The sequence below is a fragment of the Cyprinodon tularosa genome, unplaced genomic scaffold (assembly GCF_016077235.1).
Source record: "Cyprinodon tularosa strain WSP-4 unplaced genomic scaffold, ASM1607723v1 ctg571, whole genome shotgun sequence".
Lineage (NCBI taxonomy): Eukaryota > Metazoa > Chordata > Actinopteri > Cyprinodontiformes > Cyprinodontidae > Cyprinodon > Cyprinodon tularosa.
This window is the reverse complement of record NW_024039309.1, coordinates 549,578-575,178: the sequence shown is the minus strand read 5'-3', so window position 1 is coordinate 575,178 and position 25,601 is coordinate 549,578. Positions and strand designations below refer to the sequence as shown.

General features: G+C 43.4%; 2 protein-coding genes across 5 annotated transcripts in view; one reads left to right on the top strand and one right to left on the bottom strand.

Annotated features, from left to right (window-relative positions):
- LOC119797143 (coiled-coil domain-containing protein 171-like) overlaps positions 1–16,229 on the bottom strand; it is a 43,433-nt gene extending 27,204 nt beyond the window's left edge. For 3 of the 4 annotated variants that reach the window (XM_038306096.1, XM_038306098.1, XM_038306099.1), the window contains exons 1-5: positions 16,125–16,219; positions 15,520–15,660; positions 12,682–12,824; positions 10,074–10,269; positions 5,567–5,717 (exon numbers count right to left, since the gene is read on the bottom strand). In XM_038306096.1, coding sequence (XP_038162024.1) covers positions 5,567–5,717; positions 10,074–10,269; positions 12,682–12,806 — 472 coding nt within the window. In that variant the 5' untranslated portion in view covers positions 12,807–12,824; positions 15,520–15,660; positions 16,125–16,219. Of the gene's footprint in view, positions 1–5,566; positions 5,718–10,073; positions 10,270–12,681; positions 12,825–15,519; positions 15,661–16,124 lie in introns of all 4 variants that reach the window. The other variant, XM_038306097.1, reaches the window with a different exon arrangement.
- A 3,837-nt stretch (positions 16,230–20,066) lies between these two features.
- wdr55 (WD repeat domain 55) lies at positions 20,067–24,974 on the top strand. Its single transcript, XM_038306071.1, has 4 exons — positions 20,067–20,720; positions 23,727–23,833; positions 24,018–24,287; positions 24,403–24,974. Exons 1-4 carry the CDS (start codon positions 20,082–20,084, stop codon positions 24,737–24,739), a joined length of 1,353 nt encoding a protein of 450 aa, XP_038161999.1. The 5' UTR covers positions 20,067–20,081; the 3' UTR covers positions 24,740–24,974.
- The last annotated feature ends 627 nt before the right edge of the window (positions 24,975–25,601 follow it).

Sequence of the window (25,601 nt, the reverse complement as noted above, 5' to 3'; positions counted from 1 at the left end):
GCTTCTGTGTATACCACTAGTTTCCTGGCTGCTTGTTGCTGGTAGCCCCGTGACCGGGTTTGGTCGGAGCTGCGGGTAAGTCTCGCCCTCCAGGGGCTGCACAAGCTGCTTTCACCTTACCAGATCTGCGGTGACTGGTAAGTTTTCGTTCTTTTCTCAGCAGTAGTTTACTGTTCGCTTTGATTTGCCACGTTAATTTTGTGGCTCTTTTGACTCACGGTAGCGTTTCTGCTCGCGCTGAGTTGTTTTCAGTTTGTTTGCCTAAGCCCACCAGTAGCGTTTCTGCTCGCGTTGGGTTCTTCTATAGTTTGTTTATCTACACTCACCAGTGGCGTTTTTGCTCGCGCTGAGTTGTTTTCAGTTTGTTTGCCTAAGCCCACCAGTAGCGTTTCTGCCCGCGTTGGGTTCTTCTATAGTTTGTTTATCTACACTCACCAGTGGCGTTTCTGCTCGCGCTGAGTTGTTTTCAGTTTGTTTGCCTAAGCCCACCAGTAGCGTTTCTGCTCGCGTTGGGTTCTTCTATAGTTTGTTTGCCTAAACTCACCAGTGGCGTCTCTGCTCGTGCTGAGTTCATCTTTAGTTAATAATCGATTTGCTAGTGGCGTTTCTGCTCACGCTGAGTTTGGAATCTCTGCGGGGGTTTTCCTACAACGAGTCGCCAGTAGCGTTTCCTGCTCGTGTTGACTTGTCCTTGGTAGCAGGCTGATCACGCCTTTCAGCAGTATGATGCTGGATAATTTATGTTGCTCGACCTGTCTGGCTCCACTTCAGCCGGATGACGGGCATGACTTGTGTCCCTCCTGCCTCGGTGTGGAACATCTCCGGGAGGCGCTGTCAGATGACGCTTGCCCCAACTGTCGCGTCATGCCCCGGTCGGTCAGACTGGATCGGTTGGCTGCACTGGAGCAGCCTACCGACTGGGCGAGCGCTTCGCCGCGTGCTCGTTTGCCGATGGAGAAAGCGGTGTGCAAACGATCTACTGTGGCTGCACCTTCGGTACCAACGAAGCGTGCTAGACGGACCGATGCAGGGAGGTTGTCCACCAGAGTGGATCATCTCACTACTGAGCTGGCCCAAATGAAAGCCCTCCTCCAGTCCTTTCAGACTGCTGGTGATCGCGGCACGGCTCTCCCTACCGAGCAGGATGAAACGTCAGTCAATGACGACGATGCTGTTTCTGTGGCGGCCTCTGGCACCCATTTCTGTGAGGACCTTCCGGAGCTGGGCTCCGGGGCCTCTGCCTCCCAGGAGGATACGGGGGAGTCTGTGACATCCGCTATTCGAACGGCTCTTGCCCGTTTACAGATTAGTGTTCCTCAGGCCCAGCCTGCGGCTTCCAGCGCCTTCTTTAGGCGCAGTAGGTCAGAGACTGCCTTTGTGGTTCCTCCCTCGGCGGAGTATGTGCGGGAACTGCATGCTTGCTGGTCAGACACCAAGGCGTTTTCACGTCTGACGACGGATGGCAGGGTCCCTGCAGCTATGCAGGAGGCACCCAAGGTTGGCTTGGGGCAGATGCCAGCGGTGGAACCGGGCATTGCCTCTCTTATAATCCCGCCTGATGAGGCCTTGCGGCCCAATGCCCGTTGTCCGCGTCCTCAGTGCCGTATTACCGACGACCTTCTCTGTAAGGCCTATGACTCTGGGGCCCGCATGGGCCGGATTGGGAACTCTCTCTCCCATCTTATGCTGGCCCTGTCTTCCTCCTTGGAATCTGTTCCGCTGGATCATGCCACGCAAGGCCTGGTTGATGCATCTCTGCAGGCCTTTGCTCTTATGACGAGGGAACTTGGACGCACACTCTCCACACTGGTTCATGCTCGCCGCCAGGTCTGGTTGGCGCAGTCACCACTAACTGAGCCTTGTAGGAGGACCCTCCGGGCCCTGCCTGTGGTCCCGGGGGAGCTTTTTGGTTCAGCGGCACTGGACGCCTTGGACCGTACGGCTCAGGCCTCTAGAACGAGGCAACAGCTGGCAGGGCTTCACAGACGTGATCGCCAGCCAGTAAGCACCTGGGCAGCTGCGGGTCCTTCACGGAGGTCCTTAGTGCCTTCTCCTTCTCCCACTGAGCCCCAGGGTCTGTTACCAGGTCAGAGATCGGTCCGGGGACCTGCTCTAGATCGGAGGAACAGAGCTCGAGACCAGGCTGGGACGAGGTCCTTTCATCCCTTTCGAGCCGCGCAGTCTGGCCGGCGTCCTCCCGGGCCTTCGAAGGGCCGGGGGACCCGCAGATGATGCCTTAGAGCCGGCGGTCGGTTATTTTTCCCCGGGACAGCTCAGCTTCTGGGCTGCCCACACCCCGGACTTGTGGGTGTTGTCCACCCTGTCCCGGGGGTACCGTCTTCAATTCCGCCGCCGGCCACCTATCCCTGGCCGGGTCAGGATGACTGTGATCCACGACCCGGTGAAGGCACAGGCACTGAACCAAGAAATCTGCACCTTGCTGGCCAAGGGTGCTATAGTGCCTGTGGACCCCCTGCTGGATCCAGGGGGCTTTTATTCCACGTATTTTCTGGTTCCGAAGAAGACCGGGGGCCTGCGTCCAGTCTTGGACCTCAGAGGCCTGAATGTGTACTTGAAGGCCATGCCCTTTCATATGCTGACCACCAAGGAAGTGTTGCAGGCGATTTCCCCGGGCGATTGGTTCACTTCCATAGATCTCAGGGATGCTTATTTTCACGTTCCGATCGCTCCGCCCCATTGGCGGTTTCTTCGTTTTGCTTTTCAAGGGAGGCATTTCCAGTTCAGGGTCCTCCCGTTCGGACTTTCACTGTCCCCCAGGGTGTTCACCCGATGTGTTGCAGCGGCCCTCTCTCCTCTGCAGGCACAGGGATTGAGGATCCTCCCATATCTGGACGACTGGCTCATTTGTGCCGCGACGTGGGACCAGGCGGTTCGAGATACTCGGTTAGTGCTCCATCATGTGGGATGCTTGGGCTTGCAGGTGAACATGGAGAAAAGCAGTCTGACCCCCTCACAGGAGACTGTCTTCCTGGGCATTGCCATGGATTCCATCTCAATGACTGCTTGCCCGTCACCCCAGCGGGTGGACAGTATATTGAGCGTGCTCCCGGAATTCAGGCGCGGCATGGCGCTGCCTCTTGTGCGGTATCTTCGACTCTTGGGCATGCTTACAGCTGCGTCCGCCGTAGTGCCCTTGGGGCTGCTGTCATTGCGGCCCCTCCAGATGTGGTTGAACAGCTTGAATCTGGATCCCACACGGAACACTCATCGTCTCCGAAGACTTCGGGTGGGGCCTCAGTGTCTTCAGTCTCTGTCCCAATGGAGGGTGAGGTTGTTTATGACCACAGGGGTCCCGCTCGGTTCCCTCCCGTGTCGTCGGGAAGTTGTGTTTACAGATGCATCCTCCACGGGCTGGGGTGCAACCTGGCGGGGTCAAATGGCACAGGGGACATGGTCCCAGCGGCAGGGCAGGGAACACATCAATGTCCTGGAGTTACAGGCTGTGCTTCTGGCTCTTCAGAGCTTTCTTCCAGGCTTGCGGGGGAAGCACGTGCTGGTGAGGTCAGACAACACCACAGTGGTCTTTCACATCAACCACCAGGGGGGCACGAGGTCAAGGAAACTGTTGTGCTTGACTCAACGGCTTCTGACCTGGGCAGCTCCACGCATAGCCAGCCTCAGAGCAGCCTACATCCCAGGGCCGGAGAACGTGCCAGCAGATTTTCTATCCCGTCAGAAGCCGCTTCCAGGGGAGTGGAAGCTTCACCAAGAGGTGGTGGAGTGCATCTGGAAGGTCTTTGGCAGGGCGGACGTGGACCTCTTTGCCTCAAGGGACGCATTTCACTGTCCCCTTTGGTTCTCGTTGGACAACAGCAGCCCTCTGGGCCACGATGCTCTGGCACACGACTGGCCCAGGACCCTCCTTTATGCCTTTCCGCCATTCAGCCTACTTTTTCAGACTCTCCTCAGGGTACGTCAGGAGGGGCACAGGGTCCTGCTGGTGGCCCCCTACTGGCCAGCGAGGACTTGGTTTCCTCTACTGTGCGAGCTCAGCTCCGGCTCGCCAATGCGTCTCCCCTCCAGGAGAGACCTTCTTTCCCAGATGGGGGGGTCAGATCTTGCACCCCGAACCGGACCGGCTCCAGCTCTGGATTTGGCCCCTGCAAGGCCGGGGTCCACCTTCTCAAGATACACTGGGTCCATAGGGCATACAATGGCTAATGCATGGGCGCCGTCCACGCGAGCTGTCTATGCTAACAAGTGCGACCTGGTGCCGTGATAGAGGGCAGGACCCGGTGCAGTGCTCAGTTTCTGACATACTGACCTTCCTGCAGGCATTGCTGGATCAAGGACGGTCCCCATCTACCTTAAAGGTGTATGTGGCTGCCATTTCCTGTTGGCATGTTGGGCTGAATGGTTGTTCTGTGGGCCGAGACAAGGATGTTGTACTGTTTTTAAGAGGTGCTCGGCGTTTGCACCCACCCAACCGCCCTGTGGCACCGGCGTGGGACCTTTCTCTTGTGCTTGAGGCTCTTCGGCCCCTCCCATTTGAGCCCCTGGCGTTGGCGGACCTCAAATGGCTCTCACTGAAGACTGCGTTCCTTTTAGCTATGGTTTCCGCAAAACGTGTAGGGGAGTTACAGGCTCTCTCGATAGCCGAACCCTGCTGCCGGTGGAATCCTGATGGCTCAGGCGTTACACTGTGGGCTGATGTAGCATTTATTCCTAAGGTATCACTGCCAGCAGGCAGCACCCAGCCTCTCCATCTTGCCCGGTTTGACTCTGGAAGTCCCTCTGAACCACTGTGTCCTGTCCGTGCCCTTGAGACATACATCAATGCCACGGCATCCTTCCGAAAGACAAATAGCCTTTTTGTTTGCTACGCTGGCTCACGGAAAGGTCAGGCACTTTCTAAGCAGCGACTTGCACACTGGGTTGTGGATTTGATCTCCAAGGCTTATGCCTTGCAGGACCGGCCACTGCCGGCGGGAGTGAAATGCCACTCTACAAGGGGCATGTCGACATCGTTTGCTGCTATGACTGGGGTGCCATTGGATGTTATATGTCGTGCGGCCTCCTGGAAGTCACCTAGTACCTTTACTCGGTTCTACAGGGTGAATGTGGCTGCGCCCCATCCGCTTCAGGGAATCCTCGAGCAGCATGCCTCTACATCACATTAGGTGGGTGGTGTAGTCGTTGTTCCTTGAATGTTGCTGATTCCTCGTGACCTTGTTGATATGAGTCATCCAGTGCTTGAAGCACCGCCTCTGGCGGTCAGTAGGGATGAAATAGAACGAAAGTTACTACCGTAACTACGGTTCTATGAATCCCGGATGACCGCCAGAGTGCTTGGTCCCTCGGAATCTCTGCTTTCGCGAGAAGATTGAGGGATTGATTGCCGGGTGCCACGTGACTATATAGAGTCACGTGGGTCCCCGGCAGGTCACAGCTGACTTTGTTGTCATTAATACTCGACCTGCGCATGCGCAAGAATGATCATTCAGTGCTTGAAGCACCGCCTCTGGCGGTCATCCGGGATTCATAGAACCGTAGTTACGGTAGTAACTTTCGTTCTACCAACCAAATATGAGCTTAATTTGTCCACCTGTTAAAGTGTGTCTGTCCCTGGTGAGCTCTGCCATCCGTTCGCTGTCTCTGCGGCTTGCAGCCAGCTGGTACTGTAGCTCCGCCCGCTGAGCCTCACCCCGCTCCACAGAGGAGCGAAGACGGGTCACCTCTGCCTGCAGCGTGCACACCTGGAAAATCAGCACTGGTCTCAGGATGCTGTTCATTTCAAACATTCATTAAACTTTTCATCCCACGCTTGCTCTTCTTTTCAGATCACAGATGGTTCTCTGTGCTGACGTGGTCATAATGAGTTGGATCATTATTATGTTTAAAGACCCAAGGATGACATTTTCTGGTAGGTCACAAAATGTATATTTAAAGCATCCTGCTTTTCAGAGAAACCAGCCCACAGCATCATGGATCCTCCCCCATTTTTAGCAAAGGGAAAGTTTGGTTTCCCATTGAACCGAGTTATTGTTGCTGAAATACTCAATGTACGCTTCATCAGACCAAAGCAAGCAGAGACTTTAATTCAATTCAATTCAGTTTATTTCAATAGCTCCAATTCACAACACATGTCATCTCAAGGCACTTTACAGTTCAACCAGATCATCCAGTCAGATTGATACAAAGTTTTCTATCTAAGGAAAACCAGTTGATTACATCGACTCATTGACTCAAATACAATCCCTCACACTAAGCATGCTTGTAGTGACAGTGGAGAGGAAAAACTCCCTTTAGCTAAGCTTTACCTTGTTAATGGTGGATAGAAAAGCTCATTATTGGGATGCTCCCTTAAAGTCATAGGGAAATCATATTTAAATGTCAAATCATTCTGGCTTAAACATGTATATAAATGTAATCTTTATCAGACCGTATTGTCCCAAAAATTTAGAAAATTTTTATTTTCAAAAAATCTTGTCTTAAAATCTGTTTTTTTTCTCTCGTTATTTTATCCAGGCCAGTTAGTTATATGTCAGCCTGAACACCTAAATTCGGCCAATGATACATCAACCGTAATCTGTCAATCAAGTTTTTTGGGTCATAGCATCTTGATTCTGATGTCACAGCTTATATTCGCAACGATTGTTATGGTGACCTATATTTACTGCAGCCATTACAGCTTCTTATACTTTGCTTCGAGCAGCTTCAATTTCTCACTTCTTTTATGTAAAAACTCACAAACTTAAGGCTGATTTATGCTCAGAAACCAGGTCGTCTGCATGCGTGTCGCACGTTTTTATCACTTAAAAATTATGGTAATATTAGAACAGCTCCAGAACATGAGGTGGTCAAATTTCAGCTATTAGGAACACTATGAATCATAGATTTGAATTTCTATTACCGTATTTTCACGACCATAAGGCGCACCGTACTAAAAGGCGCACTCTCAGTTATGTGTCCCATTTCTGTATTTAACACACACATAAGGCGCACCGGACTATAGGGCGCGTTTTTTATATACAGGTACATGTCCTCTACTACCTTTAAATACCTCTACTGCGTATTTAAAAATACAGCGGGGGCAAAACTGAGTATGACTGTGCTTTATTCATGTATTTATTACAAAGTATTAATCAAACCTGGGAGCTGGCTGTGAGACAGACACATCGCAGATGACACAGCGCTGTGATCACTCCTAAATTAACTTAAAATCCTGAAACCTGCCGACGGAATATGTTTGCTTTTATTACCGGTATCCTGGTGCCTGCAGTTTAAATTATTTACATGAAAAACACCTGCCAGCAGCCGCGGTGAACCTGGAGGCTGCCCAGCCTAGAGGCTGCTGATGAAGGGATTTCTGCTGTCGGTGCACCGCTGGTATGTGGGGGTCTGAGCGCCTCAGACAGAAATAGATAATCTGGATGAACTGACTGCAATTATTAAGTTTTCAGGTGGACTTTCTCACTTAAAAACATATTAAAACTACTTTATTCCCACTGATCACAGCAAATATAGCTGCAAGATTTAGATTATTTAGATGAAAAAACAACTGCGAGCCAGCGCGGTGAAGAGGAGGAGACCCGCCCAGAGGCTGCTGTTGAATTAAGCTTTCAGGTAGAAAAATAGAGCGGGAGCAAAACTGAGTATGATTGTGCTTTATTCATGTATTTATTACAAAGTATTAATCAAACCCATCAAAGTCATCATCCTCTGTTTCTGAATTAAACAGCTGCGCTAAATCAGACATGCCAATTTCCCCTTCTTCGCTGTCAGAGTCACTTTCCGTGCAGCGCGGCTCCTCAGAAATAATGCCGGCTTTTGCAAAAGCTTGAACAACAGAGCCAGCAGACACGTTAGTCCAAGCATCTACAATCCATCCGCAAACGGTGGCGTAACTTGCCCGGCGCTGCCTTCCACTTATCCTGAAGCTGTGGTCTCTGTCGGTCATCCATCGCTCCCACGCCGCTCGCAGCCTTACTTTGAACGGCCGCTTCACACCGATGTCGAGCAGTTGAAGTTCCTTTGTCAGACCCCCGGGATAACGGCGAGCACAGCGTTCATTTGATTCACCTTTTTTTCACATCGGCTGTGAGATGGGCACGCAGCGATGGTGATGCGTGGAAAAAACCGCCTGGTCTCCTCACATACACCTGCCTCAGCCACGATTTCATCATCTCCTCATCCATCCAGCCCTTTTCATTTAATATCATATGTCATCAGAGCGCTGTGTCTGTCTCGCTGTCAGCTCCCAGATCAGCTTCTCTGATTGGTTGATGCGGTGCGTCCAGCAGCAAAACTTCAATTTTTCCATCTCGAGCAGCAGCAGCGCGTTGGCGGTGCGTCAGATGCTTAAACGCTTCCCGACGTGCTGCACCTGCTGCTGCGGGACCTTTTGCTGCGCCTATACGCGCGTCAACCATTGACTTTGCATGTAAACTCGCTGCTTCTGCTGCACCTGCTGGGTCCGGTTCACACCGATGTCCAGAGGTTGAACAGCGAGCACAGCGTTAATTTGATTCCCCATGTTTTTCACATCAGCTGTGAGATGGTCACGCATGGAGTTACATATTAACAGCGATGGTGATGAGTGGAAAAAAAACACCTGGTCTCCTTACATTCAGCCACTCTTTCATCATCTCCTCAATGAGGTGGTCTCAAAAGTCGCAGTTACAACACACATAAGGCGCACCGCACCAAAGGGCACACCGCACATTTTGAGGGGAAAAAAAGACGTTTAAGTACGCCTTATAGTCGTGAAAATACGGTATATCAAATTAAAGCACTATAATAATGGGTACCTGCACAGATTTTAATATAAACTTGTTACAATGATACATTTTTCCACATTTATTTGCCAGAAACCAATTTTCCTTGTTTAATTCACATCTGTGCTATTCTAATTGGGGTGTCAAACTCAAGTCCTCAAGGGCCGGGATCCTGCAACTTTTAAATGTGTCCCTGATCATACCTGAATCAAATGGCTTAATAACCAACCCCGCATGCATGCAAGTTGTGCTTTTTTTGCCGATGACCCTTATTATTTAATTCAGGTGTGTTGAAGCAGGGACACATATAAAAGGTGCAGGACTTGAGTTTGTATAGATCTTAATCTCCGAACACATAAATCTAGTGGAAATTCTGGCATAAGGCTGATTTATAGGTGAACGCAGAGACGTCCCCGCCCCCTCCGCAGACACTCTGCTGCACCTCTCCTAAATTGTAGGTGACCGCAGACAGGAGGCATCTGATTGGTCAAAACTACATCTTCTTTACACTATGCGTATTTCCTGTTATCGGTATCTTACCGGCTTGTTTCGATTGTCTGACCGCCATTGTGGAAAATGACTGGTGAAGATGGACCAGCTGGAAGAGCGAGGCCTATTATTGTGGAGAGACTGCTCCTCTGGTTTGTGCTTCCAGGAAGTGGGGGGCGGACCTGAGAGTATCACACCTGCAGTGGCCTCCTATAAATTGGACCAGAGCACATGGCTTGCTCTCTCTGCGCTCCATGGAGTCCTCTGGCCTCCTGCTCCAGTTTTAGTTTAATTTGATCCATGTACACTTTCACACACCTCATGCACCCCAACATTACATGCACCACTGACCTACACTAACACGTTTATTTACTTTCATAAATGGATAAACCATTCTTTTGTGTGATCTCCCCATCATTGTTCCTACCCCTTGAACTAGGGTAGTAACAGAGGTGCACGAACGCTGGGACCATTTTTCCACCTGGATCACCGCTCTTTTTGGCCCTCATGTCCCTCCATTGTCGCACAAACTTGCTCCCACCTCCTCCCCGCCTCGGCTGTAGAGCCACAGCTAGTTCCTGATCGTCCCTCTTGCGTTGTGGCGTGGAATAACATAGCGCAGACCACACTTAAATATTGGGCATAAATGAAAATATCTGCATCAAGATCACTGCGACCCCCTGCTGCAGGAGGATAACCAGCCCTCTAGACCTACCTTATGTTAATCTCAGTGCTCCCCACCACTAGTTAGATCTGAAGAAGCCTCTTGGATGAGAGACGAATCGTCTTCTAGAAACCTTCTCATCCAGTTACCTAGACCGAACTTTTTAAAGCATGTAGGTTTACCTCCTGGTTGTAGCAGGATGTCAGCCTCAGTTTCTCTTTCTCCAGCTGGTTGAGCCTCCATCTCAGCTCTCTCGACTTGTCGCTGCTTTCCCGTCCCTCTGAGGACGCCCTCCTTTCCATCACTCGTTCCTCCTTCTCCTCCCGCTCTTCTCTTCCTCCCAGCTGCTTCTCTTGGCGACTTATGGGGTTGACGACCCTGAAGAGAGGAGTCTGTTTTCATTATTTTTAGAACTTTGTAAATAGTCTGTAATTGAAATAAAAAGGAAAATTCCAGTTTATTTATCCAACCTTCTATTAAAGACTTTCCCTATAATATTCTTTGTATTATATTCTTTTTAAATCTGAACATATTTCTTTACATTCTTGGTTTGATTACTTTGATATGATGGAATAAAGCGAGAAATATTTATGGTTCATTTTTGTTTGCGCTACAAGCCTTTGTTACTAACAGAGATATACGGAAATGAAAATGTGGGCCAATACTGATCACCAATAAAAATGATAGCTGATAAATCGATACTGTTTCCTTTAAAGATCCCTCCCCTTTTGACTCCACAAAACACTGACAGCAGTGCTGATGTTGGTTCCCTGCTTTAGATTAACACCCACAGTGGTCCTTTGTTGCATCACTACCACTGGAAAATAACGAAACACACGACCAATCAGATCGCCCCTTTCTTTGAAAGAAAAACAGAACCTGGGTGGAAACAAACAGCTGTGCCCAGTTTTATCTATCAGAATCATACTGATGTTTATGCCTATACATCGTCCAACCCTATCTTCCTCACTTAAGGCAAGGCAAGGCAGATTTATTTGTATAGCACAGTTCAGTACAAAGACAATGCAAACTGCTTTACATGATTAAAATACAGGAAAATAAAACAGAATCAAGGCAAGTAAGAAACAAAATAAATAAATAAAATAAAATGAAGAAACAAAAAAGAATATAAAAAACAGTTGGACTAAAGAAAACATGTTTTAGTTGAACTGTTTAACTAGAACAGTTGAAGGCAATCCTAAACAAATGTGTTTTTAGTCTTGATTTAAAGGAACTCAGGCTTTCCGCACTTTTACAGTTTTCTGGAAGTTTGTTCCAGATAAGTGGAGCATAGGAACTAAATGCTGCTTCTCCATGTTTAGTTCTGGTTCTAGGTATGCAGAGCAGGCTGGAGCCAGAAGACCTGAGTGGTCTGGAGGGTTGATACACTGATAGCAAGTCTGTGATGTATTTAGGTGCTAAGCCATGCAGGGATTTATAGACTAACAGAAGTATTTTAAAGTCTATTCTCTGAGATACAGGAGCCAGTGGAAGTACTTTAGAACCGGGGTGATGTGCTCTACTTTCTTAGCCTTAGTGAGGACACAGGCAGCAGCATTCTGGATTAGGGATGCGCGATATAATCGGCCCCCTATCGGTATCGGCCTGTATCGGCCTTAAAACTGAATATCGGACATCGGCCACCTCACCGATATTTAACCCGATATTTGATCAGCTTCTGAGTTTCTAAAGTCAAAAAAAAAAAAAAAAATACACTACTTCTTCTTCTTCCTCAAAAACTTTTTTACAGACTTAAAAACTTCTAAAGACGAGGGAAAAAATATTGATACATTAAAATATCCCAATATCTTCATATGCTGATATATTGCCATTTAAAAACACCATATCAATCTCTTTTACTAATGAAATATTGCTATATAATAATAATAATAATAATACATTTTATTTAAAAATTCACCAAATGTTGCCATATTTTTATATGTTGATATATTGACGCGGTATCGATCTATTTTACTAACAAAATCTCACAAGAATTTGCAAAATATCACGAGAGTTTGTAACAGAACGATGAAATTTCACGAGATTTTGAAAGTAAAATAGATCGATACCGCGTTTTTAAAAATCAATTTGATAACAGCATATGAAAATATATTTGAGTATATTATTTTTCAAAGTGTCAGAAATGGATAACAAAACTGCTATTTTCAATGACTACTTATTTTTGTCCAGCTTTAAAATCGGTATCGATATCGGTTATCGGCTACATGAGTTTTAAAATATCGGCATATCGGCCAAAATCCCAATATCGTGCATCCCTAGTCTGGATGAGCTGCAGCTGTCTGATCCACTTTTTAGGCGGACCTGTGAAAACACCGTTGCAGTAATCAATTCGACTAAAAATAAACGCATGGATTAGTTTTTCCAGATCATGCTGAGACATTAGTCCTTTAATCCTGGAAATGTTCTTCAGGTGATAGAAAGCCGACCTTGTAATTGTCTTTAAATGCTTTTGGAGGTTCAAGTCTGAATCCAGCACCACACCTAGACTTCGGGCCTGATCAGTGGTTACTAGCTGAAGCGATTGAAGCTGTGTGCTAACTTTAGATCTCTCCTCTATTGGTCCAAAGATTATTACTTCAGTTTTGTTTTTATTCAGTTGAAGAAAATGATGGCCCATTCAGGCATAGATTTCTTCTAAGCATTTCCTCAGTGCTTGAATTGGTTCATAGTCACCTGGTGACATGGTGATGTAAAGCTGTTAGACTTAGACATATTGCTACTTTAGACAGCAGGTATTTGGTGCTCTGACTGAGTCTGGGTTCACCGTACCCTGTGTTCTCCTCTTTGGAGCCCTGGTCACCGACTCTGAGGTCCGTCCTCCTCTCAGCCTCCCGCCGCTCTGCTCTCTTGCGACGGCTGGGCTGTCTGCTCCGATCCGTCGCTCCTGGGCGCATTCCTACTGCAGATGTGTTCTGAACATGAAGTAACATAGAGGTTAAATATGGAAAGAATTTTAAAACAGTTTGGAACATTCTGCTAAATATTCTTCATATTTTCGGCGGCTGAGGTTAGTCTTAGATGACTTAGGGATGTTTTACTGTGTTATAAATTAGACTGTTTTTTTTTATATAAATAGTCTGGTCAGTTTGAATTAGCATAACATTAAAGGGAAAACAACCTGAAACTTTAACCTTTGGGAATTATAAAGTAGCAAAAACAAAAAGAACATTTTCTGTGTGAATGTTTAAACCAGATGATGACATCTTTCAATATAAGCGATTTTAATGAAGACTTAATGAGTTAATTGTGCATAAACATCAGGCCCAGGATCTGAAACTTGCCTTTTTAACTGCAAGCTGATTTAAAATTAGCATTACAGAAGCTACATGTCTAAGTATGGGGATGTGTAACCATACATTTTATGCACCAACCAATGAGAACACCTGAATTACGTCACCTGATGCTGCAATCAACAAATCAGATGGAACTGCAGACTTAATACGATAGTTTATTAGATATAACACATATGGGAAGATATTATGTTTCCTGCATGTTTTCAGATCTGGTCAGGGTCTATGGAGGGCCAACTCTGCCATATTTACAAATGAATAAATGCTCAATAAATAAGCATTCATTGAATGCCCCCCAAAATACAATAAACAAATAAATGTAGGTAGAAATTAAATTATACAGTGAGACATAAATGTATTAATCTTGTTTAATTAGCTTCTTTATTTATTCGCCTTTGTAATAATTAACTTATTTATTGTCTGTTATAATCTTCATAATCGTCTGGTTTATTCTTCCTTTGTATTTTTTTAATCCTTTTTATTTCTTCAATGCTATTTATTTCTGTATTTATTTTTAAATATGGCAGAGTTTGTCCTCCATAGGGGTCCAGATAGGACAACGTACTGTTGCCTGGTTCTGGGGATGTTAGAACAGCTTTTGTTTTTTCTGTTTTGTCCTTCTTCTTTCTTCTACATCAGAGCACTTTTTCATGGAGAATATTTTCAATGGACTATAGCTGGACAATATATGCATAGTCGAGTTTGGCAGTTTTCAGGAACTGTGAACTGCTGAGTTTGGTTACGCAGAAACAAGTCACAGTACAACCCTGAGCTCTGGACAGATGAATATTTAAATATGACATATATAACCTGAAACTGGATGGTTGCTTGAAAATAAGCAGCAGAGACAACAACATAGAACTTCAACATAGTTTTACCTATTGTAATAGTAGAGCGTTTTAGTCCATTTTATATAAACTAATATCCTATATTGCAATGATCAATAGATGATGCTTGATGCTATGATGCTTTACAATCTCAAAAGCATTAATCCCTAATAGGGGTGAAAAACTATCCTGTTCATAAGCTTGCATTTCTAACTTTATAATTTCAACTTTTTATGTTACAACAGAAGACATTTTGTTGCTATTCCGTTACTTCAAGCTGAATGTATTCTATTGTTTTGTATGAAAATATAAAGGGTTTTGTTTTACTGCACTGGAACTATATGATCGAACTAGGGATGCACGATATTGGGATTTTGGCCGATATCCGATATGCCGATATTTTAAAACTCATGTAGCCGATAACCGATATCGATACCGATGTTAAAGCTGGACAAAAATAAGTAGTCATTGAAAATAGCAGTTTTGTTATCCATTTCTGACACTTTGAAAAATATACTCAAATATATTTTCATACGCATATATCAAATAGATTTTTAAAAACGCGGTATCGATCTATTTTACTTTCACAATCTCGTGAAATTTCATCGTTCTGTTACAAACTCTTGTGATATTTTGCAAATTCTTGTGAGATTTTGTTAGTAAAATAGATCGATACCGCGTCAATATAGCAACATATAAAAATATGGCAACATTTCGTAAATTTTCGGGGGATTTCGTAGCATAACGATGACATATAGCAATATTTCATTAGTAAAAGAGATTGATATGGTGTTTTTAAATGGCAATATATCAGCATATGAAGATATTGTGATATTTTTATGTATCAATATTTTTCCCTCGTCTTTAGAAGTTTTTAAGTCTGTAAAAAAGAAGTTTTTGAGGAAGAAGTAGTTTTTTTTTTTTTTTTTTTAGACTTTAGAAACTCAGAAGCTGATCAAATATCGGGTTAAATATCGGTGGGGTGGCCGATGTCCGATATTCAGTTTTAAGGCCGACACCGATAGGGGGCCGATTATATCGTGCATCCCTAGATCGAACAGAAAAAGAAAGTGAGAGGCGGTTCGTTTAATAACTATGTTAAAAAAAGGAAGGAAAAGGCTCCTATATAGGGGAAAAATGAGAGGAAATAGTGAAAAATCATCTAAGAAAATAAGAAACATAAAGAACAACTAAGTAGATTTAACATATTTGGGAGTAAGGTGGTTTTTATTGTGGCCTTGAGGTTGTTAGAGCCCTAATCTGGTCTCTTTTTGTGCAGGAAGTCTGCATCTTCTCCCCTTGCATGCATGGGTTCTCTCAGGTTACTCTGGTTTCCTTCCACCTCTGTGTTTGTATGGTTGTTTGTCCTGAATGCCAGCTATATAATATGGAGACAACCATACTAAATAGAGGTCAATCTAATCACTTAAACTGTCAGTTTTAGTCTAGGTATTATATCTAGAAGCTAAAACAGTTCCATTATTACTCACATGTAGGTGATTCAATGTGGATTCCAGTTTCCAACCATCTGTGAGCCAGGAGGCAGTACCAGGATCAGCTGAGGCCGCGGTTACCCTGCCAGCAGAACGTCAACACTGAGCGTCGATCTGCACCGATTTCCATTCATAAATCTGTCCAGTAAGGATGGATCAACAGATAATTTAGGTTATAGACGGTCTACAACAAAAAGCGACGAGTATTCTAAATACTTCTCATCCTTTGTTTAATTCGGCCGTGATAAAAGGTTTGAAACCTTCTCCTACTATTAAATTTAACTTTGTTGCTTCTGAATAACAGCTTCCCACTACGCGGTGCTGTAACTGATGCGGGGTTAGATGCGTCCATTACATATAACAACACATTAGCGCTTAAAATAAATAATATAACGTTTCCACACGTAAACCAATTGGTATAAATGTAAGGTTTTTCAGATAGTAGTTGAGGAAAAGTGAACTAAAATGATAACAAAGGGACTTAGTGGGTCTGTTTGGGAAATTAAAGTATCTTTTTTAGCTTCTAGCACATTCGTTCAAAAGCAAAACGACCTCCAACCGCTTCCTGTACGTTAAAACAAAAAATAAAGCAAGTAATTTACCGTCTGTAAACTGTCAGAACCACTTACCGTAACTATTATCTGGAGACGGTTTAAAACTCACGCCATCTTTAGCGTCCTTGCCTCATAACCGCGTCATTTCATTCAGCGTAAAAGCGGCCAATCACGTCCAAGCAATTTCTTACGTCAGTATATAGTTGTAAACAACTATAGCAAAATAATACTACTAATTCTATATATATATATATATATATATATATATATATATATATATATATATATATATATATATATATATATATATATATATATATATATATATATATATATATATGCTGTTCAATATGTCTTTTCTTTTTCTTTAATTAAAATAAAATTGCTGAAAAAGGACCAAACCAACTATCTGGTAGCTCTCAACAACACATTTAGAATTGTTTGGACATCAAATCAATGAGTACATCTATTCATCTCCAGCTCTTGGTTTGGTAACAATATAATTCTATTATCTCAGCTGCTCAGTGATGATGGGAACTGATGAACTACCCTGAGTTCCCACAATCCTTTGCACAATACACTGCAATTTAGCTCATTAGGAGATTATTCTTCTTCTAAGGTTTTATGGCGGTTGGTAAAAAGTGCATTGCCGCCACCAAGTGATAAGGAGTTTAACAAGGAAACAGGAACCAAGACTCATCCAAGAATAAAAAAAAAAAAATAATAATAATAGTTTTCCAAACTGTGTGTTTTAACCCAGCATAATGAAACACATAATCAAATTCTCTTCATGATTACTAGTCTTTCTTTATGCTTATGTCACACTGCCAGTTTCTGATGGTCCTACTAATTTTCGTTTTAAATGTCAACATACTTTTTTGCAGCTTTCACAATATTTTTGATTTTTTTTTTCGGTTTTCTTTGTCATCTGAGCATTACAATTGGTTACCCTCCATAAAAAGGACAAAATCCTCCTTTTTAAGAACCAATGAGTCTTTTGCAGTGTTGGGACACTCCTCCAGAGGTTTCGAACTTGACATTTGTTTAACTTTGGGTCTTTCTGACTGGGAAGGAGTTATTTTTTCATCTTCAGCATAACTTATTCCGACCTCTAATTTCACTTTTGTGATCTCTTCAGATCTTTTGCTCACTTTACAGTCATGATATGCAGCAGTATGATCTCCACCACATTTACACACTGCAAAAAATAGAAATCTCAATAAGTTATTTTTTCTTAAAATAAGTGTGTTTTTCCTTGATTTGAGGAGGTAAGTAAGACACTTTGCCAATGGAACAAGACAATTTCCTTTTAAAATAAGAAAAAACTATTTTATCGTCTTATTTCAAGTAAATATTATCTAACTATCTTATTTTAAGAGTAAAAATACTCATTCCATTGGCAAATCATCTTATTTACCTGCTCAAATTAAGGCTAAATATACTTAATTTAAGCCATTTTTTACTTATTTCTGGATTGTTTTTGCAGTGCAGCATTTCATTTTAACCTTCTTTATCACACTTTCCATATTCATGCTCTCCAGCACACCTTCCACATCGTGTTTTCCTTTGCATACTGCTGCTATATGACCACATTTTGGCATTTATAACATATCAGAGGCGGAGGATTGTACATTTTCACATTGTAGCTCATATAACCAATGAAAACCTTCTTCAAATTTGATTAACAAAGATAAGTTGTCACACCTTTATCCATTTCTTGTTGTTTTTCACTTCTTTTACTGTTACACCAGTTATGTTTTCTAGAATCTTTTTTTCAGAAACTTTTAGAGGAACTCCTCCAATGACTCCCCTGCTGATCTTTTTGTTCTCCATCAAGCAGCACTGAAATCTTTTTCCCTCCATCTTGTTAATTTGTATGGCTTTGCCTTGTTGTTGCCTGTCTCTGCAGGTGATTAATAGGTCCCCATAGAGTATTCTGGCACCTTGGACTTCTCCTACAAATTTGTTTATCGATTTTGTTAATCTGCAAAGAGTCTGTCTGATTAACTAGTTTGAATATGACTTTGTAGTCATTTAGTTTTTCCATGAAATTTCTAAATGGTTCATCACTTGATTGTTCTGAACTGGACTCTCCTTCAACTGATCTCTACTTTTTCTACTCTCTTCCAATCTTCTTCGTTGTTACTATTTCCTTCTCTACTCAGGAAATTTCTTCACAACTAGCTTAGAAGTACCTGAAACTGATAGACCTGTTCTGTCACTCATGTCACACCACTGCCACCTTCTGGCTAGAGGTGTTCCATGTTCAAATAAAAACTGACTGGTGTTGGAAAAGTCTACTGTTTAAAATCCACAATAATACACTGGAAAAAACTGAAATCTCAATAAGTATTTTTTTTCTTAAAATAAGTGAATTTTTTCTTGAATTGAGGAGGTAAGAGAGAAACTTTGCCAACGGAACAAGAGCATTTAAAATTAAAATAAGAAAAAAAACAACTGAATTGTCTTATTTCAAGTGCATATTATGTATTTATCTTATTTTAGAGTAAATATACTCATTCCACTGGCAAATCATCTTATTTTTCTACTCAAATTAGGGGTAAATACGCTCAATTTAAGAAATGTTTACGTATTTCTACATTGTTTTTGCAGTGTATAAGTACAGCAAAAAGAAATTCACGTTATAAACCAAATATATTTCTCTTAGGGAAATACCACATGCGCAAATCACAGGCATCTTTTCTTTAGCCTTTTCAAGTGGAATTTAAACAACACATCATCAAGATCTATTGCTCTGATAATGCACCTAATTTATGTACTTTATTGAATGTATTTATGGATTTTTTCAATGTATATTGATACCTGTCTTGTACTGAATGCTCTCTGTACATCAAAAGGGGAAAAAAATGATCAGTGGTTTAAGACCACACTTACCAGGGGGGTGGAGTGGGGCCAGTGTTTTCACATGAGGCCAGAGTGGTGTTCAAAGGAATAAACACTGTAGATCTAGCAGATGGACACTGATCTGACCTCAACACGTCTACAGCTAAAAGTGCATCACATCAATTTTTAAATCATTCTTAAAGAAAACTGCAAAAGTAGAAGGTTGAATGTGTCCAATCAGTTACTGCTTCTGTTCCGACGTATATCGTCATGAGAAATTGACTTTGTATCACTGTGCTGTCATGATTCCTGCAGCTATTATTTCATCCAAATGAAAAATGGAGAGCAGATAAGCAGATCATGGCTTGTCTACAGTGAAAAGAAGGACTGGGTTATTTACTTTAACATCACCCTTTTGGAAACACAGGAAGGAGCTTAGTGCTTGAAAAAAAATCTTTCATTCCTTTAGAGACAGCATGAAAAGTCAGCTGAGTACAAAACATAGAGAGGAAAACAAGAAGAAAAGGGACAAGAAGAGAGGGACACAACCTAGAACAAATAATGGATGTCTGTTCTATTAAAATGTCAGAGGGCCCCCTGCCTGTCTTTGCTTAGGGCCCCATATTTCCTAAATCCACCCCTGCTCAGAATTATAACAATATTAACTCTTGGAATTAAAACTTTGTGACTGTTTGTGTCATTAGTTTCTACGGAAGAGGATTAGGACCACTGAAAAAACAAAAAGAAAACTGATTTTTTGTATTTTATTTCAGTATAGTATGGGAAAAAAGTCTGAATTCTGACTTTAATCTCAGAATTCTGACTTCTTTCTCGGAATTCTAAGATTAAAGTCAGAATTCTGACTTTTTTTTTATTGTCCGAATTCAGTCAGAATTCTGAGATTAAAGTCAGAATTCTGACTTTTTTTTTTATTGTCAGAATTCAGTCAGAATTCTGAGATTAAAGTCAGAATTCTGACTTTTTTTTTATTGTCAGAATTCAGTCAGAATTCTGAGATTAAAGTCAGAATTCTGACTTTTTTCCCATGTTAAACTGAAATAAAATTTGAAAATCAGTGATTTTGTTTTGTTTCTTTTCAGTGGCCCTAATCCTCTTCCGTAAGTTTCTTTGATTTGGCTTCGTAAAGTTTCATTTTTGGACATGCAGTACCTTACATGTCCTTTAGAGGCCAGTATCCAGCCATTTATTCGGATCCGCTTCTATATATCTGTGGAAGAGGAAACGGAGCAAAACAACATGGCAGCGCCCGCGGAGCACGTTGACTCCGCTTCTGAACAGACAGAACCCCCTGAAAGCGTCCCAACAGGAGCTAAAGAAACCAATAAAACATCTGGGACATCAGAGTTCGAGTCGGAAGAACTAGAACAAGATGAAGAGGAGGAGGAGGAAGAACCTCCCGGTCCAAAGATCCGGGAAACTCCTCAGGACATCCAGTTGGAGGCGATCGCCAACACTGTGGCGCTTCACCCCAGCAGGGACGTCCTGGTCTGCGGGGACGTGGACGGCGACGTGTACGCGTTCTCCTACTCGTGCACGGAGGGAGAGAACCGGGAGCTGTGGTCCTCCGGACACCACCTGAAGTCCTGCCGCCAGGTGCGCATCTCAGCGGACGGCCTGAAGCTGTACAGCGTCTCCCGGGACAAGGCCGTCCACATGCTGGACATGGAGCGAGGGCAGCTGGTGACACGGATCCGAGGGGCCCACGGGGCCCCCATCAACAGCCTGCTCCTGGTGGATGAAAACATCCTGGCAACTGGAGATGATGGAGGCACACTGAAGGTCTGGATATGAGGGGCGATTAGAACAACTTATGGCCTCCAAAAGGAATTTCTCTGTTCTTATTTATATTTAATATTTCAGATTATTGAACAGAATTTATATGCGGACAAATAGAGCGAGGATTTATTAAGCTATATTTTATATTCTCTTATTAATCATGGCCTTATGTGGTAAAGTAATTGTCGCTTTAAAATCGTAAGAAAGTCATATTTAAATGTCAAATCATTCTGGCTTAATCCTGTATATAAATGTACCCTTTTTAGGCCATATTGTCCCAAAATCTAGAAAATTTCTATAAAAAAACAAAATTCTCTCTTAAAATCTTTTTTTTCTTTTTCTTTTTTTTATCTTATACAGGCCAGTTAGTTATACGTCAGCCTGAACACCTAATTCAGCCAATCATATATCAACGGTCATCTGTCAATCAGTTTTTTTGGTCATAGCATCTTGATTCATATGTCGCAGCTAATATACGCAACGGTTGAAATATGAAATCAGAATCATTTCCTTTCCCATTGAGTTCCGTCCCAGTGTTCACGGGGATGGACGTCTGCATTGGCACTGCCGCTTCCCAGCGCCTTTAAGAGACATGGATGCAGTAAATTAATCACGACCATCATATTTCCACCACCATGTGTGACTTTCAGCATGATGTGCTTTCCCTGAAAGCATTCAATGTAATTATAATTTAGACTTTGACTAGGCCACTTCAAACACTTTCATTAATTGTTTTGAGCCATTCAGAGTTATGCTTCGGATTTTGCTCCTGCAGTTGAGCTTGAGGTTGCAGGCTGATGGTAGGATGTTCTGCTTCAGGGTTTCCTGTTAAAGTCGTAGGGAAGCGGCCGTTCCAAACGTTGCATTTCTAAATTCTCCCGATTGGTGCCCGACTTTACACGAGTGAATAAAGTGAGTGTGATTGGTCGTTTATCAAGGGGGCGGGATCGTTGTGGCGGAAGGTTCACAAGCATTTTGGTTGTGACCGGTTTGTTGGAAGCATCTTGCTAACCAGTTAGCAACTTAGTGCTAGTAGGTTCCCAATGGGAAATTCCATTGGGACCAAGTAGCACTAAATTGGTGACTTAGAAACGACGCTGTCAAGGAACGCTATGGACAGAGGAAACATGAAAGAGGAGGAGAGTTTAGTGTCGGAGGTCGTGGATGAGTCTCCTCCGTCATCCATTTTTTATTTAGAGGAGGAAAGCGGGGACGAAGATGTTGTGGAAGAGGACGCCAGGGCGGCAGAAGCTTGGTTTGGTGTAGAAGGCTTCCAGCCGTACATGTTTGAGCCCTTGCCTCGCAACGCTGCCAGTTCTGTTAGCTCTACGCCTGCTGAAGACACAGACGTCCATCCCCGTGAACACTGGGACGGAACTCAGTGGGAAAGGAAAGGATTCTGATTTCAACTGTTGCGTATATTAGCTGCGACATATTAATCAAGATGCTATGACCGAAAAAATGTGACAAATGACTTTTGATATATGATTGGCCGAATTCAGGCTGATGTATAACTGACTGGTCTGCAGAAGATAACAAAGAAAAAAAAAACTGATTTTAAGACAGGATTTTTTTTTTTATAGAAATTTTCTAAAGTTTGGGACAATATGGTCTGATAAAGATTACATTTATATACACGTTTAAGCCAGAATTATTTAACATTTAAATATGACTTTCCTACAACTTTAGACACGTTATTACCCAATTTAAACTACCCTTGAAAAACCGATCCATGCCGAGACCGGTCCGAGCTCGGATCAGTTAACCAGGCTGAGCTCGGTTCTGATGACCGTTTACACATCACGCTATCTCGGTTTCTCGACTCCTCGCCTCCTAGTGACGATCTGCGGTATTACTGCCAGTATTAAAGGAGGAAATCAAGCAGTTGGTGGCGGTAATGCACCAAAAGTTGTTTGCCAACCGCCATTAAACACAAGAAGAAGAAGACGAAGAAGAAGGAGGGAATCAAGAAAATCAAAATGTGGCGTGGAGAAGATTTCGATTGCTGTTTATAGTTGTTGTTCTTCTGTTTTGTGTTGGTTGGCAAGCAACTTCCGGAGGGGCATTACCGCCAACTACTGGAATGGAGTGTGAATCGGGCTGTGCAGCCAGACGGAGATGACGCGTTCTGCTCATGCGCTCTTGTTATCAGAGAACCGAGCCAGGGAAAAACTGAGCCGAGCCAATCTCTGGAACTGGTCTGCAGTTACACTCGAAAAAACGGTTCGGTTGTGTCTATCTCGGTTCAGTTCAGTTTGCTTTCCATTTACACACGATAAGTTATCTCAGTTACTGAGCTCGGACCGGTCTCGGCACGGTTTTTCAAGGGTAGTGTAAATGGGGTATATGGGACAGACGACCATCAAACATCTGATCGACCCCTGAGAGACAGATGAATGTAGCATGCGTGCTGAAGCAAGGAAAACCTTCTTTGGTCGAGATTTGCTTTTTATTCAGTGACGATCCATTTCTATTGAACCAGTCCCACATAAAGGTTTTAAGCCACTGAGCAGGAGAAAAGGTCCGAAACCAAAGTCAGTCCGACTTTGCAGCTTGTTCCTGTTCAGGGAAACTCCTTCACTGTATGAATTCCAAATTAAACCCACATTTACAGGTAGCCTGCTATTTAGAGAAGTGAATATTTCCCCCCCTGTTTTCAATTATATCGTCATTTACATCAACCCGCATAAATACGCTGTCGACCGCCATAAAAACTGTAAACATCAGGCGCTCGCGTGACGTTAAGGATTTTCTGCCACATAATGCGACGTTCAAGAAGCTAAAACGCTCTTTACCCCTATGTACATGGCGGCATATAACCGGCGTTATCAGAAATCTCCACGATGGCCGGGGGTTTTAGAGAATACAATTTTCTGTTGTTAAAGAGTTTTGGTGTAAACTAGAGGTCAAACCGCACAGAAATATCTGCGTTTTCCCTTCCTGTAAACTCAAAATAAAGATTGATCTCAGCTAACGTAACGTTAAGCAAACGTAACATTTGCTTTACAGGTGTGGGATATGAGGAAGGGGACGGCCATCATGGATATGAAAAACCATGAGGATTACATCAGTGACATCACCGTAGACCAGAACAAGAGGATTCTGCTCACAGCCAGGTGTGTGCCACTTTCTTCTTGGTCTTTATCACTGTTGGAGATGCTCCTGCACAGTTTAGGATCTATGTGTTCTAGCAGGGAAGTCTGTTTTCTCCAGTATTTGGTTTCAGGAACAGAACCGATTGCTGTCTCTTAAACTGTGGAAGTCTAACCGCCTTTCCTGATGTGACCGCTGGGTCTACAGTGGGGACGGCACCATGGGCGTCTTCCACCTCAAGCGTCGGCGCTTTGAGCTGCTGTCTGAGTGCCAGAGCGGCGACCTGACCTCCGTGGCGGTGATGAAGCGGGGTAAGAAGGTGGTCTGTGGCTCCAGCGAGGGGACGGTTTACATCTTCAACTGGAACGGCTTCGGGGCCACCAGCGACCGCTTCGCCCTCAAGGCGGAGTCCGTGGACTGCATCGCGCCAATAACCGAAAACATCATGTGCACGGCGTCCATGGACGGATACATCCGGTACGTTGGGGTTCTTCCTGGCTAACTTCTGTTGGATATGAATCAACTTCCTAGAAGATTCCCTAATTAACCCGTCAGTCCTCACTAACTCGCCTTCCCTGTCATCTTCCCTCAGAGCCATCAACCTCCTTCCCAACCGGGTCATCGGGTGCATCGGGCAGCACGTCGGCGAACCTGTCGAAGAGATCGCCAAATCCTGGGATTCCCGCTTCCTGGTCAGCTGTGCCCACGACCAGCTCATCAAGTTTTGGGACATTTCCGGATTGCCCAAACTGACCGTTAATGATTACCGCAAGAGGAAGAAGAAAGACGGGCGCATGAGGTCGCTCAGCAAGAAGGCCCTCGGCGACAACGACTTCTTCTCTGGACTTGTAGAGGAAACTGAGAAAAAAGAAGAGGAAGAAGTGGAGGAAGACGATGATGATGATGACAGCGACAGCGGGAGTGACTGATACGGTTGATGTTCTGTCATTTTAAGACTGATTTCAAACCAAAATACCGGAATTGTGGATGAACTCTAAATCTCTCAACAGAGTCAGTTTTTTTCCTGTTTGAATCGACAATTCCTTTCCGACATTTATACCGTTTACTGGAACAGCTTTCCATGGTTTTACAGCAACAGACATCATAGCATTTTTCAAGGATTTAAAATGTTTGACAAATAAAAGACAGTCTATAAAAATAAAACCTATTGATTGATTGACTTTATTGATCTCACAGTGGAGAAATGAACTCGCTACATCAGCTCAAATACTCAAAGATGAAGAATGTTTCTAAGGAAGAAAAATGTGCATAGAATATATAGAAGACAGAGGAAATTATTGTTTTTGAACTGTTTTCTGGAATAAATCTGTGGGTTAATTTGTATTCGGCTCTCTGAATAGTATGCGCAAAAAAGCTTGCATTTCACACAGGATTTGTAAAAGGAACATTAAATGAAAGTTGTGGAAAGCAATGCATTTTTTTGACCTGGCTTGAAAATGTTCAGCAGCTGTCCAGATTTACTGGTTACCATAAAACTATCCTTGGATTCCTGAAGCTCATCTAGATAAACTGAGATAATAGATACGGCCGTTTTTAACCTGAAAAGAATTTAGCATGTTTTTTGTTTTTTCACAATTTGGAGGCTTTATGGTTTAAATCCCAACAAAACATTAAACCTCATACAATAAAAAAGACAAATTCAAACAATCTTAATTTGAGGTAAACTGGAAGTATTTCTATGGAAGAGGATTAGGGCCACTGAAAAAAAAAAAAGTTTACTGTTTTTTTAAATATTATTTTAGTTTAATATTGGATAACAGTGAGAATTCT